Raw genomic sequence first — 15,278 nt, 5'->3', positions numbered from 1 at the left:
CTAATACATTAAGACTCAAAGCAGATCTCTCTCTATTACCCCATAACACCATCTTATATAGGTTATTAGTATCCATGCATTGTAACAATACGATTGGCTTATCTCTATGTGCTAGCATTCACATACATACATCTAATATATAAAGCTGAATGTGTGTATATGTGTGTGTGTATGTGTGTATGTATGTCCGGGATTGGCATCTGAACCGTCGCAGCTACAGCCACAAAATTTTGCACAGTCACACGTCTGGACCCCGAGAGCGTCATAGGCTATGTTGTGAGGTGAAATTTTAACCCCGCGCTTTCCAATTGACCAAACAATTTTGCCCCTATCTACATAATGGGGAAAAAGTGAAAGGAAAAGTGTTGGAGGCGTCGCAGCTACAGGCACAAAATTTTGCACAGTCACACGTCTGGACCCCGAGAGCGTCAAAGCTATGTTGTGAGGTGAAATTTTAACCCCGCGCTTTCCAATTCACCAAACAATTTTGCCCCTATCTACATAATGGGGAAAAAGTGAAAGGATAAGTGTTGGAGGCAAATTGACAGCTGCCAGATGTGAACAAGGGGGACTTAAAGAATGAGAGCGATGGCGCCAAAGAGTATATACCGTACAGTTGCTAAGGTGGGGCCCCGACATGGGATACTCACCACACACGGGGATATGAACACACACACAAAATGCGCCACACACTACCACGTGCTTGAACACATATCACCCTCAGCGCACATTTCACCACACATACACCAACCTCGCCACATAAAAGTCGAAACACAAAAGTCACCGCTCAAAACTCGCCACGCGCAAAACTCGCCATGCGCAAAACTCGCCACATGCAAAACTAGGCTCACGCAAAACTCGCCACACGTGCAAAACTCACCTCATGGAAAACTCGCCACACGCAAAACTTGCACACGCGGAAAAATTGCCACATGCACAACAGTTGCAACACATGCAAAAGTTGTCTCACACAAAACTTGCACATACTCAAAACGCAACGCGCAAAACTCGCCATGCGCAAAACTTGCTGCACACAACTTGCTACACTAACCTGTCACATGCAACTCGACACACAAAAAATTACTACATGCATGTCGCCACACAAAACTCATCTCACAAAAGTCGCTACATGCATGTCGCCTTACGCAACTCAACACACACAACTTGACACATGAAACTCGCCCTAAATTACACACAAGTCTGGTATTATCCTTCAAAAATAAAAATCTGATTAAAAAGCAGACAAACTACAAGAGCAACAACTGTACCATATAGGAAATCCGGCAGCTGTCAGTCACATGACCTGTCTATTATGTGTATGTGTGAGCTAATATATACTGCCAGGGGGGAGGGCTTCCTGTTGGGTGGGGATTTATCAGGCTGCCAATTTAGCTTCCAAATACGGAGGTAAAAATACTGAGCAAATAACGTGTGAACGAGGTCTAATACAGGAGGAGATGACACACAGATATATACTATATACAGGAGGAGATGACATACAGGTATATACTAAATACAGGAGGAGATGACACACACATATATACTATATACAGGGGAGATGACACACAGGTATATACTATATACAGGAGAAGATGACATACAGGTATATACTATATAGAGGAGGAGATGACACACACATATATACTATGTACAGGGGAGATGACACACAGGTATATACTATATACAGGAGGAGATAACAATGGTATATACTATATACAGGGGAGATGACACACAGGTATATACTATATACAGAGGAGATGACACAAAGGTATATACTATATACAGGAGGAGATGACACACAGGTATATACTATATACAGGGGAGATGACACACGTATATACTATATACAAGAGGAGATGACACACAGATATATACTATATACAGGAGCAGATGACACACAGGTATATACTATATACAGGAGGAGATAACAATGGTATATACTATATACAGGGGAGATGACACACAGGTATATACTATATACAGAGGAGATGACACAAAGGTATATACTATATACAGGAGGAGATGACATACAGGTACATACTATATACAGGAGGAGATGACACAGGTATATACTATATACAGGAGCAGATGACACAGGTATATACTATATACAGGAGGAGATGACTTACAGGTATATACTATATACAGGAGGAAATGACACACGTATATACTATATACAGGAGGAGATGACATACAGATATATACTATATAAAAGAGGAGATGACACATAGGTATATAGAGAAGGAGATGACATACAGCAGGTATATACTATATACAGGGGAGATGACATACAGGTATATACTATATACAGGAGATGACATACAGGTATATACTATACATAGGAGGAGATGACATACAGGTATATAGTATATATACAGAAAAGATGACATAGAGGTATATACTATATACATGAGGAGATAACACATAGGTATATACAATATACAGGAGGACATGACATACAGCAGGTATATACTATTTACAGGGGAGATGACATACAGGGTATATACTATATACAGGAGATGACATACAGGTGTATACTATATATAAGGGAGATGACAAACATGTATATACTGAGGGGAAAATGAGAGGTGTGAGGTGAAAATGAAAAGGTGTGAGTGCAAAATGAGGAGTGAGGGAAAATAGTGGAGTGATCGGAAAATGACAGATGTGATGTCGAAATGACAAGTGTTAGGGGGGAATGAGAGAAGTGAGGGGGAAAATAAGAGGAGTGAGGGGGAAAATGAGAGGTGTAAGGGAGAAAATGAGAGATGTGAGGGGGAAAATGAGAGGCGTGATGGGAAAATAAGAGAAGTGAGGTGCTGTAACTAACCACAGATATTTACTAGGCCCAGGGCATTTACTATGCCCATAGATTGGCTAAGTTAACACTTGACTCCCAGCTTTTGGTTGTACTACCCCCCCCCCCCCCCTTAAGTTTCATTTCTCCATTTCTCCAACTTTCCTATTTTTTCTCTAAGTCCTTTAGACAAAGACATTCCTGAGAGGCCTCTGTTATCTCACACACACATTCTGGCTCAAACTCCATCTTGGAAAGCAGAAGAGAATATATGAAGAATATCCACAATAGAGTCAGGAGAGATAAATATGAATCCTGCTCTCACAGTTCCTATTGACCATGTTCCTCCCCCCCGGGTCAGGATTGTCCCCACTGATGTCATCTGCTCCTCAATATTGACGTTTTATCTTTTGGACATATCACCCATTGGCTGCATTTAACTTGTGATTTTGGAAATATCTCTTTGTCACTCATCCACCAGTTAGAGGATAGCCTACTGATCAGGGCCGTATTTGCCACTAGGCACTCGAGGGCACGTGCCTAGAGCGGCGACATTGCGGGGGGCGGCACCTGAGCAAGGTTTTTTTTTTTGGTTTTTTTTTAGTCCTGGGTCACAAACGCGCCATGAGCCATCAGCCATGCATACAGGGGGGGGGGGAATTATGAGCCATGCATACAGGGGAATATGAGCCATCAGCCATTCATATGGGGGGGGGGAATTATGAGCCATGCATACAGGGGAATATGAGCCATCAGCCATGCATACAAGGGGGGGGAATTATGAGCCATCAGCCATGCCTACGGGGGGGGGGGGGAATTATGAGACATGCATACAGGGGAATATGAGCCGTCAGCCATGCATACAGGGGGGGGAATTATGAGCCATCAGCCATGCATACAGGGGGGGGGAATTATGAGACATGCATACAGGGGAATATGAGCCATCAGCCATACATACGGGGGGGGGGGAATTATGAGCCATGCATATGGGGGAATATGAGCCATCAGCCATGCATACAGGGGGGGGGGGGATTATGAGCCATGCATACAGGGGAATATGAGCCATCAGCCATACATACAGGGGGGGGGGGAATTATGAGCCATGCATCCGGGGGAATATGAGCCATCAGCCATACATACAGGGGGGGGGGAATTATGAGCCATGCATACGGGGGAATATGAGCCATCAGCCATACATACAGGGGGGGGGGAATTATGAGACATGCATACGGGGGGGGGGGGTGGAGAGATGAGCCATGCATACAGGGGGGGTGGAGAGATGAGCCATGCATACAGGGGGGGAGGAATATGAGCCATGCATACAGGGGGGGTTGAATATGAGCCATGCATACAGGGGGGGGGGGAGTATGAACCATGCATACAGGGGGGGATTATGAGCCATGCATACAGGGGGGGGAATATGAGCCATGCATACAGGGGGGAGGGAATATGAGCCATGCATACAGGGGGGAATATGATCCATGCATACAGGAGGGGGGGTCATTATACAGTATGGAGAACTGTGTGTGGCCATTATACAGTATGGAGCATCATGTGTGGCCGTTATACAGTATTGAGCATCATGTGTGGCCATTATACAGTATTGAGCATCATGTGTGGCCGTTATACAGTATGGAGCATCATGTGTGGCCATTATACAGTATTGAGCATCATGTGTGGCTGTTATACAGTATGGAGCATCATGTGTGGCGATTATACAGTATGGAGCATCATGTGTGGCCATTATACAGTATTGAGCATCATGTGTGGCTGTTATACAGTATGGAGCATCATGTGTGGTCATTATACAGTATGGAGCATCATGTGTGGCCGTTATACAGTATGGAGCATCATGTGTGGCCAATGGCCATTATACAGTATGGAGCATCACGTGTGGCCATTATACAGTATTGAGCATCATTTGTGGCCATTATACAGTATGGAGCATCATGTGTGGTCATTATACAGTATGGAGCATCATGTGTGGCCATTATACAGTATGAAGCACTGTGGCCATATTGTTTCGTTTATAATTATTGTATATAAAACAGTGTGATCAGCAGTGCTAAATGGCTGTGGTTGGGACGTGGATATGGGTGTGACTAGTTATGAAATGGGTGTGGTCAGAGGCGTGGCCTAAAATTTACGCGCGCCGCACACTTTATACCTCCTTCCCTTCTTCAGAAGTTGGGAGGTATGGTACTGCATTTGCCAGATCATGGCAAGTGCCGCAAATCCCATAGGGAATGAATGAGGCCGAACGCAGTGTTGCTGTAAGTGATCCATTATGCGGCACATGCAGAAAAACTGACGGATCTGCTGCAAAAGGCGACTTTCACATCATCGATTCTTGCTAAAGTCACTGCCGATAGTGTCATACTCACCAAAGGGGGAGGCAGCACTAAAAGTGCCTAGGGCAGCAGAAACCCTAAATACGGCCCTGCTACTGATTATTGAGGATCTGACCGATGGGAACCTGCGCAGTCCTGAGATCAGAGTCCTGGATCTGAAGATCTGAATGGAGAAGATTTGTTCATGCTCCTCCTCTGAGAAAACTGAGCGTAGAGCCCGACTATTGATGGCGATCCTGTGCGCCGTGAATGGAGCAGAGATCCAGCACACGCAACTCGTCTCCATTCATGACCCAGTTACAGAGCCATGATCTTGGGATCACTGGGTGGTCCCACCAGTCAGACCTCCAGCTATTGGCCACTTATCATTGACTCTATGGATGGAGCAAAAGATGAGATTTTGGGAATAACCCTTTAATATCTTGTTAGTGTGTTTTGTCACTGTGAGTTGTTCGTGGGAGAAGGGGATGAGTATTTCACCGCTACAGGCAGCGGGTGGGGGCAGGTATACCTGTGAGTGGGAACTCAGCTGGCTCCAAAATGCATCAAGTGTATTGAAGCCTGAATGGCACAGGACTCGGGCAGGCGTGCTACACATGTGGAAGCGTGAGGATGCTACTAGCATGGCTAAGAACATGTTGTCCTGCCTCTGTGGTCAGGTGCAGAAGGCTGGCACAGCAGTCGGGGGCCACGCGAGAGAGAGCCCACAACGTGCATCTCAGGGACAGGCACATAAGCTGAAACTGCGCTGCCTCCATCAACCTGTAGAGCGGAGCTGCCACTGAGGGCGACTGGCTGAATAAGAGAGGTTGCCCGTGAGCCTGGGGTGAGACGAGAGACCATTGTTCACCTCTGTTGCTGTGAATGGGAGTGCCACGCCAGTGAGCTGAACAGTACAGCTATAAAAGCTTTAGACATCAGGACCTTGTTATGGATCGGCCCACAGAGCCCACCTAGAATCGGGCCGACAGGGCACATCCAGCGGGCTGACACCGGCTCTGTGAGAGAGAAGACGCGGCGAGTCCGGTGTGAGATCTGAGTGTGGGGCGTGGAGGACAGCGAGGGGGACGTGACGAACCCTTCTTATATAGAGCTCACTAGTAATAGGTTATAATGAGCGGTATCTCATGCCGGACGTGTGATGAGGCCAGGTTACTGTGTGCTGCCATTTGTGCCTCGTTCTGGAGCTCCTCTACATGGTCACACAGTGAACGGTCTTGTGATGGACCTGCACAGGATTCATGCACAGAAAGCGCCCGCTCGTGCCCACTGCCCATTTTCTTGATATTTCTAGGCATTTTTTATGTGATTTCATAGATCTGGTGCCTTGGAAATGAGACCCTTCCTCATACCAACTGGACGGTGGACGGAGGGACCCACAGCCTGGAGATCCCCCAGCTGCTAGTGGGTGTGAAATATCAGGTTCAGGTCGCAGCCATGTACGAAAGCGGCGTGGGAAAGTCGAGTACCCCGAAATACATCTTAATTGGTAAGGATTGATTTAAGGAAACCCTTAATGGGGGTGTCCACGTCCTGGCAATTAGTTTCCAGCTATTTGGAGGGGGTGTGGTGTGTTGGACCCCACTGATCTCATATGAATGACCGGTACTATGGATAGTGTGTGTGGGAGCACCCCGCTATGTCTTGGATCGAGGCCTCCGTGTTTGGTAAGTTGTGGAGTCAGACATGATCCCCTCCTGTCTTTCCTCTTCATCCTCATTACTTCTTCTGGTTACTCCTCATCCCGCAGAAAGTCCAAAGATGAAAGACGACATCCCGGACGGTGCGATCCCGCTGGATCTCCTCCTCCAAGTGATAAAACACCCGGCCTTCATCGCCACCGTGGGTGGGGCGACCTGGCTGATGCTGATGGCGGTGGCCATTTACTTGTGTCAGAGGAACTCGAAACGTTACAGCACAAAGACGCCCAGCGGTGAGCGGTGATGTGATGGTGTATTACACTGTATATTGGGGGAGTGCGGCCTCAGTTATGGGATGTTATTCCACTGGACCGCGACAACCTCTCACAGGAGATACAGGCTGGTTGTCAGCAGTAACCGATAAAATAGCTTTTAGGCCACGTTCACACGGTCAGTATTCGGTCAGCATTTACATCAGTATTTGTAGCCAAAACCAGGAGAGGAACAATCAGAGGGAAAGTATCATAGAAACAAGTCACCACTTCTGTATTTATCACCCGCTCCTGGTTTTGTCTTATAAAATACTGAACGTGGCCTTAAAAGGATACATCCAGAAATATCTGTTACTTATATTTTGTGCACTCTTCATTTGTTAGGTCTTTACCGTTTTGCCAGTGAGGACACCATCATTAAACACAGGTAAGGGCCGTGTTATTACGGGGGGTGCAGATCGCCATCTAGAGGCCACAGATAAGAGTACTTTTCGTTAGTGTCCAGTAAGGACAATCCTCTGAACGGTGATCGCAGCAGCACAGATTTTTCCCATCCTGTTAGTCTGTTACGTTTTACCTGCACTGATACATTGTGTCATACAGAGGATTGTCTATACTGGACACAGCTGTATCAGACCCCCGGCTGTGAGAACCACTGGTTTTAGACACATTGGGTCCCTCCATCAGCAGCGCCAGTCTTCTGTGCCATGTAATGCGCCTCTTCTTATACTGATCATTATGGGATCAGGGAGGCTCCTCACCGCCCTCAGCACCGTGGGCGCCAGACAGGTCATAACTCAACATGAAGAATCAGTTAAGAAATGAGTTTGTGGCAGCGCCATTTACCGACTATAAAATATCACTCTGTTTCAGCGATTCCTCAGCTCAATAAGACTCATTTGCGTTTGTCCTTCACAGGCGGCTGTAAATTGCGCTCTTGGGAGACATTTTGCAATGTACACTTTGTATGACATGTCTCCCAGAGAGATATCTTACCTGCACTGAAATATGAGCCTTCACTTGAGAGGGTACGCAGACCAGTTATACTTAAAGGGACCTTTACATTACATTACTGACCCTGAGTTACCTCCTTATTATACTCCAGAGCTGCACTCACTATTCTGCTGGTGCAGTCACTGTGTATATACATTACATTACTGATCCTGAGTTACCTCCTGTATTATACCCCAGAGCTGCACTCACTATTCTGCTGGTACAGTCACTGTGTACATACATTACATTACTGATCCTGAGTTACATCCTGTGTTATACCCCAGAGCTGCACTCACTATTCTGCTGGTGCAGTCACTGTGTACATACATTACATTACTGATCCTGTGTTACATCCTGCATTATACTCCAGAGCTGCACTCACTATTCTGCTGGTGCAGTCACTGTGTACATACATTACATTACTGATCCTGAGTTACCTGCTGTATTATACCCCAGAGCTGCACTCACTATTCTGCTGGTGCAGTCACTGTGTACATACATTACATTACTGATCCTGAGTTCCCTCCTGTATTATACTCCAGAGCTGCACTCACTATGTTGCCGGTTGTTAGTCAGTAGTCTTGTAGTCAGACACCCATACCAGTGTAGCTGCGCTCTTGCTGGGGGGGCAGTATGTTTTATCTGCAGCAGATATGTGTAAATTCACACTTGCAGAATACAGTGCAGCAGGGGAAGCTTTGAGCGCACACTGAGCAAGCAGGGAATGCTATGAGATTTTAGCTTATAAGCTGCAGAATCCCAGATATTGTACATGCGGGGCTGTTGTGACCCCAGATTCACATGATGCTCTTTCGCACAGAATGGACACGAGTGACTCGCCGTGGCTCTCGAACACCTGGAAATCGGCTTCATGTTCTAGGAACTACAGCAGTACGACCAGCATGAACAGTCAGTTACTGTGGATGGAGAACAAGGACGCGGCGGACTTCCATAAATCCAGTAGGTGAATGGGGAGGTGACTTGTGAGCTGCTCATCGGGGCTGTACTGGGGGCCATACATAACCTGATTATTATGGGGGCACATGCACAGGGTGATGCTGCTGTCGGCCATGTCTGACAGCTCTTGGCTCCTGCTGGTGCCGACATCTCAGAAGCTTTTCTTAAGTTACGCAGATTTTCCTAATGTCGGATCTGGACGCCTCTTCCAGTTTATTCCACAGACGTGAAACTAATAATTTGTGCTTTTCAGTAATATCAGGATGAGAATTCCTGAAGCTGACAGGGCGATTATTGTGGAGTAATGCTGTATTAGAGTGCATGGATAGAAATATTGAAATATTCTACACTTTCGTCACACCGACTATTTGGTTGTGAAACCTGTTACATTGTCTTCTGATATCAACTGTGAAGAACGCAGTATTCAAGTGTGACCACCAGAGGGCGAAATGTACACAGTAAAGTTATTGATGTGGGGTATTTATATCATGTAATAATGGTTAGTTGTAAAGCTTCATACATTGCATTACACATTATACAATACATAGTAATAATTGGGGTACAGGTTGACACTGACAATCTGGGTACAGGATAATGACACTGACTATGGTGAAACTGGGTGGCACTGACACTTATGGAGTATGGGGTGATGACGATGACACTCGCAGTAGAAGATAAGGACGCTGACATTGGTGGAACAGGATGATGACGCTGACCCTTGGGGTGCAAAATAATGATGCTGACCCTTGGGGTATGGGATAGTGATTCTGACACTGGGGGTACAGGATAATGACGATGACGCTCGGGGTACAGGATAATGACACTGACACTCGGGGTACAGGATGGTGACGCTGACAGTCGAGGTACAGGATAATGACACTGACACTCGGGGTACAGGATAATGACACTGACACTCGGGGTACAGGATAATGACACTGAGAGTCGGGGTACAGGATAATGACACTGACACTCGGGGTACAGGATAATGACGCTGACACTCGGGGTACAGGATAATGACACTGACACTCTGGGTACAGGATAATGACGCTGACACTCGGGGTACAGGATAATGACACTGACACTCGGGGTACAGGATAATGACGCTGACATTCGGGGTACAGGATAATGACACTGACAGTCGGGGTACAGGATGGTGACGCTGACAGTCGAGGTACAGGATAATGACACTGACACTCGGGGTACAGGATAATGACACTGACACTCGGGGTACAGGATAATGACACTGAGAGTCGGGGTACAGGATAATGACACTGACACTCGGGGTACAGGATAATGACGCTGACACTCGGGGTACAGGATAATGACACTGACACTCGGGGTACAGGATAATGACGCTGACACTCGGGGTACAGGATAATGACGCTGACATTCGGGGTACAGGATAATGACACTGACAGTCGGGGTACAGGATGGTGACGCTGACAGTCGAGGTACAGGATAATGACACTGACACTCGGGGTACAGGATAATGACACTGACACTCGGGGTACAGGATAATGACACTGACACTCGGGGTACAGGATAATGACGCTGACACTCGGGGTACAGGATAATGACACTGACACTCGGGGTACAGGATAATGACGCTGACACTCGGGGTACAGGATAATGACACTGACACTCGGGGTACAGGATAATGGCACTGACACTCGGGGTACAGGATAATGACACTGACACTCGGAGTACAGGATAATGACACTGACACTCGGGGTACAGGATAATGACACTGACACTCGGGGTACTGGATAATGACACTGACGCTCGGGGTACAGGATAATGACACTGACACTCGGGGTACAGGATAATGACGCTGACATTCGGGGTACAGGATAATGACACTGACAGTCGGGGTACAGGATGGTGACGCTGACAGTCGAGGTACAGGATAATGACACTGACACTCGGGGTACAGGATAATGACACTGACACTCGGGGTACAGGATAATGACGCTGACATTCGGGGTACAGGATAATGACACTGACAGTCGGGGTACAGGATGGTGACGCTGACAGTCGAGGTACAGGATAATGACACTGACACTCGGGGTACAGGATAATGACACTGACACTCGGGGTACAGGATAATGACACTGAGAGTCGGGGTACAGGATAATGACACTGACACTCGGGGTACAGGATAATGACGCTGACACTCGGGGTACAGGATAATGACACTGACACTCGGGGTACAGGATAATGACGCTGACACTCGGGGTACAGGATAATGACACTGACACTCGGGGTACAGGATAATGGCACTGACACTCGGGGTACAGGATAATGACACTGACACTCGGAGTACAGGATAATGACACTGACACTCGGGGTACAGGATAATGACACTGACACTCGGGGTACAGGATAATGACACTGTCACTTGGGGTACAGGATAATGACACTGACAGTCGAGGTACAGGATAATGACGCTGACACTCGGGGTACAGGATAATGACACTGACACTCTGGGTACAGGATAATGACGCTGACACTCGGGGTACAGGATAATGACACTGACACTCGGAGTACAGGATAATGACGCTGACACTGGGGGTACAGGATAATGACGCTGACACTCGGGGTACAGGATAATGACACTGACACTCGGGGTACAGGATAATGACACTGACACTCGGGGTACAGGATAATGACGCTGACACTCGGGGTACAGGATAATGATGCTGACACTCGGGGTACAGGATAATGATGCTGACACTCGGGGTACAGGATAATGACGCTGACACTCGGGGTACAGGATAATGACGCTGACACTCGGGTACAGGATAATGACGCTGAAACTTGGGGTACAGGATAATGACGCTGACACTCGGGGTACAGGATAATGACGCTGACACTCGGGGTACAGGATAATGACACTGACACTCGGGGTACAGGATAATGACACTGACACTCGGGGTACAGGATAATGACACTGACACTCGGGGTACAGGATAATGACGCTGACACTCGGGTACAGGATAATGACGCTGAAACTTGGGGTACAGGATAATGACGCTGACACTCGGGGTACAGGATAATGACGCTGACACTCGGGGTACAGGATAATGACGCTGACACTCGGGTACAGGATAATGACGCTGAAACTTGGGGTACAGGATAATGACGCTGACACTCGGGGTACAGGATAATGACACTGACACTCGGGGTACAGGATAATGACGCTGACACTCGGGGTACAGGATAATAACACTGACACTCGGGTACAGGATAATGACGCTGAAACTTGGGGTACAGGATAATGACGCTGACACTTTGGGAGCTGTGCAGATGTGTATCATTTCTGTCCTGTTTTGCAGACCTCTCATTTGAACGTAAGAGTGATGGCAGCCGCAGTCAGATCATCCCGCTTGTTCCGGACAGCAGTATGTATGGAGCACTGTATGTGGACCTCCCAGGAAAGGACCTGACAACGTTCCAGTGCTCCTCTCCTGTTAGACCTCCCGGAATGGGAATTAGCTCTAAGTCGGGGATACCTCTAGGACTGTATGATCACAGCCTGTTCCCACACTGTCATGGCAGTGCCAACAGCCTCACACAGGGAGGAGCAAGAAGCAAGATTTCTGGAAAACCTGTAGTTCCTGTACCACCAAATATGGCCCTGAAGGAGCCCAGGAGCCAATATCTTAAGAGGGGTGAATATAAATATATAATAATTAATTTCATAGAGAAAAGTAGAACGGCACTAGGTTACACCTGCAGTTTTCTGTGGCTGCAGCAGCAAAAGTTCCCTGTACACAATCAGGTGGTATCTTGCACTGGCTTTGTGGTGCTCAACATTGATTAGCAGTCCAAGAGCAACATATACAAAGAAAGAAGAAAATGTGGCACTCACCAGCTTGTGCTGCGATAACAAAGTCCTTTATTGCGCCATAGCATGGACTGAGGACATCATAATAACAGCTGCAGGTATATACGAGGGTGCAAGGTGGCCGAGGACGACGGCCGTTTCGCGCGGACTGCACTTCAACGGGTCCAGGTGCGACAACTATGATGTCCTCAGTCCACGCTATGGCGCAATAAAGGACTTTGTTATCGCAGCACAAGCTGGTGAGTGCCACATTTTCTTCTTTCTTTATCTACTATATAATTGTCTAAGGGGTACTTCCGTCTTTCTGTCTGTCCTTCTGTCTGTCCTTCTGTCTGTCACGGATATTCATTGGTCGCGGCCTCTGTCTGTCATGGAATTCAAGTCGCTGATTGGTCATGGCAAAACGCCCACGACCAATCAGCGACGCTCACAGTCCGGAAGAAAATGGCCGCTCCTTACTCCCCGCACTCACTGCCCGGCGCCCGCATACTCCCCTCCGGTCACCGCTCACACAAGGTTAATGCCGGCGGGTAACGCACTCCGTAACCGCTGCTATTAACCCTGTGTGTCCCCAATTTTTTACTATTGATGCAGCCTATGCAGCATCCATAGTAAAAAAATGTAATGTTAAAAATAATTAAAAAACAAAAAACCTGCTATACTCACACTCCGTAGTCCGCCGAGCCTCTCGCGCCGGCCGCCATCTTCCGTTCCCGGCGATGCATTGCGAAATTACCCAGAAGACTTAGCGGTCTCGCGAGACCGCTAAGTCATCTGGGTAATTTCGCAATGCATCCTGGGAACAGAAGATGGCGGCCTGCGCGAGCGGCTCGGCGGAGCTTTGCTGGATCCCAAGCGTCGGTAACCGCTTCCTGGATCCAGGCGCCAACGGAAGGTGAGTATATAACTATTTTTAATTTTAATTTGTTTGTTTTTTAACAGGGATATCATGCCCACATTGCTATATACGTGGGCTGTGCAATATACAACGTGGGCTGCGCAATATACAACGTGGGCTGCTCAATATACTGCGTGGGCTCCGCAATATACAACATGGGCTGCCCAATATACTACGTGGGCTGCGCAATATACAAAGTGGGCTGCGCAATATACTACGTGGGCTGCGCAATGTACTACGTGGGCTGCGCAATGTACTGCGTGGGCTGCGCAATGTACTGCGTGGGCTGCGCAATGTACTGCGTGGGCTGCGCAATGTACTGCGTGGGCTGCGCAATGTACTACGTGGGCTGCGCAATGTACAACGTGGGCTGCGCAATGTACAACGTGGGCTGCGCAATGTACTACGTGGGCTGCGCAATGTACTACGTGGGCTGCGCAATGTACTACGTGGGCTGCGCAATGTACTACGTGGGCTGCGCAATGTACTGCGTGGGCTGCGCAATGTACTGCGTGGGCTGCGCAATGTACTGCGTGGGCTGCGCAATGTACTGCGTGGGCTGCGCAATGTACTGCGTGGGCTGCGCAATGTACTGCGTGGGTTGCGCAATGTACTGCGTGGGCTGCGCAATGTGCACTATGTTCCAAATTATTATGCAAATTACATTTTTATCGGATTTTCCTAAATGGTTGGTGCAAATGACAGTCAGTCTAATAAAAGTAATCACCCATTAGAGTATACATCGAGTTTTATTGAATAAACCTCCCAATGATAACAGTATAATCTCCAAAATGAATAAAAACTCAAAATGCACTGTTCCAAATTATTAGGCACAGTAGAATTTCTAAACATTAGATATGTTTTAAAGAACTGAAAATGCTCATTTGTGGAATTTGCAGCATTAGGATTTCACATTCACTCAACAAAAAGCTATTTAACGCCAAAACATCCCAACAGGCCAAGTTACATGTTAACATTCTTTGATGTCACCTTCACAATTCTTGCATCCATTGAACTTGTGAGTTTTTGGAGAGTTTCTGCTTGTATTTCTTTGCATGAAGTTGGAATAGCCTCCCAGAGCTGCTGTTTGGATGTGAACTGCCTCCCACCCTCATAGATCTTTTGCTTGATGATCCTCTAAAGGTTCTCTATAGGGTTGAGGTCAGGGGAAGATGGTGGCCACACCATGAGTTTATCTCCTTTTATGCCCATAGCAGCCAATGACTCAGAGGTATTCTTTGCAGCATGAGATGGGGCATTGTCAGCATGAAGATGATTTTGCTACTGAAGGCACGTTTCTGCTTTTTAGACCATAGAAGAAAGTTGTCAGTCAGAAACTCTATATACTTTGCAGAGGTCATTTTCACACCTTCAGGAACCTTAAAGGGCCTTACCAGCTGTTTCCCATGATTCTGGCCCAAAACATGACTCCTCCACCTCCTCGCTGACTTTGCAGCCTTGTTGGGACATGGTGGCCATCCACCAACCTTCCACTACTCCATCCATCTGGACCATCCAGGGTT

At 47.3% G+C, this 15,278-nt stretch overlaps 1 protein-coding gene across 3 annotated transcripts in view; it reads left to right on the top strand.

Moving 5' to 3' along the window:
* ROBO4 (roundabout guidance receptor 4) overlaps positions 1-15,278 on the top strand; it is a 131,266-nt gene that overhangs the window by 85,723 nt on the left and 30,265 nt on the right. For all 3 annotated transcript variants that reach the window (XM_077249561.1, XM_077249560.1, XM_077249562.1), the window contains 5 exons: positions 6,466-6,637; positions 6,899-7,081; positions 7,445-7,487; positions 8,874-9,013; positions 12,346-12,681. In XM_077249561.1, the coding sequence (XP_077105676.1) occupies positions 6,466-6,637; positions 6,899-7,081; positions 7,445-7,487; positions 8,874-9,013; positions 12,346-12,681 (874 nt within the window). The remainder of the gene's footprint in view (positions 1-6,465; positions 6,638-6,898; positions 7,082-7,444; positions 7,488-8,873; positions 9,014-12,345; positions 12,682-15,278) is intronic.

This window comes from Ranitomeya variabilis, chromosome 4 (genome assembly GCF_051348905.1).
Source record: "Ranitomeya variabilis isolate aRanVar5 chromosome 4, aRanVar5.hap1, whole genome shotgun sequence".
Lineage (NCBI taxonomy): Eukaryota > Metazoa > Chordata > Amphibia > Anura > Dendrobatidae > Ranitomeya > Ranitomeya variabilis.
The sequence above is the reverse complement of the archived record's forward strand: the minus strand, read 5'-3'. Positions and strand labels throughout refer to the sequence as shown.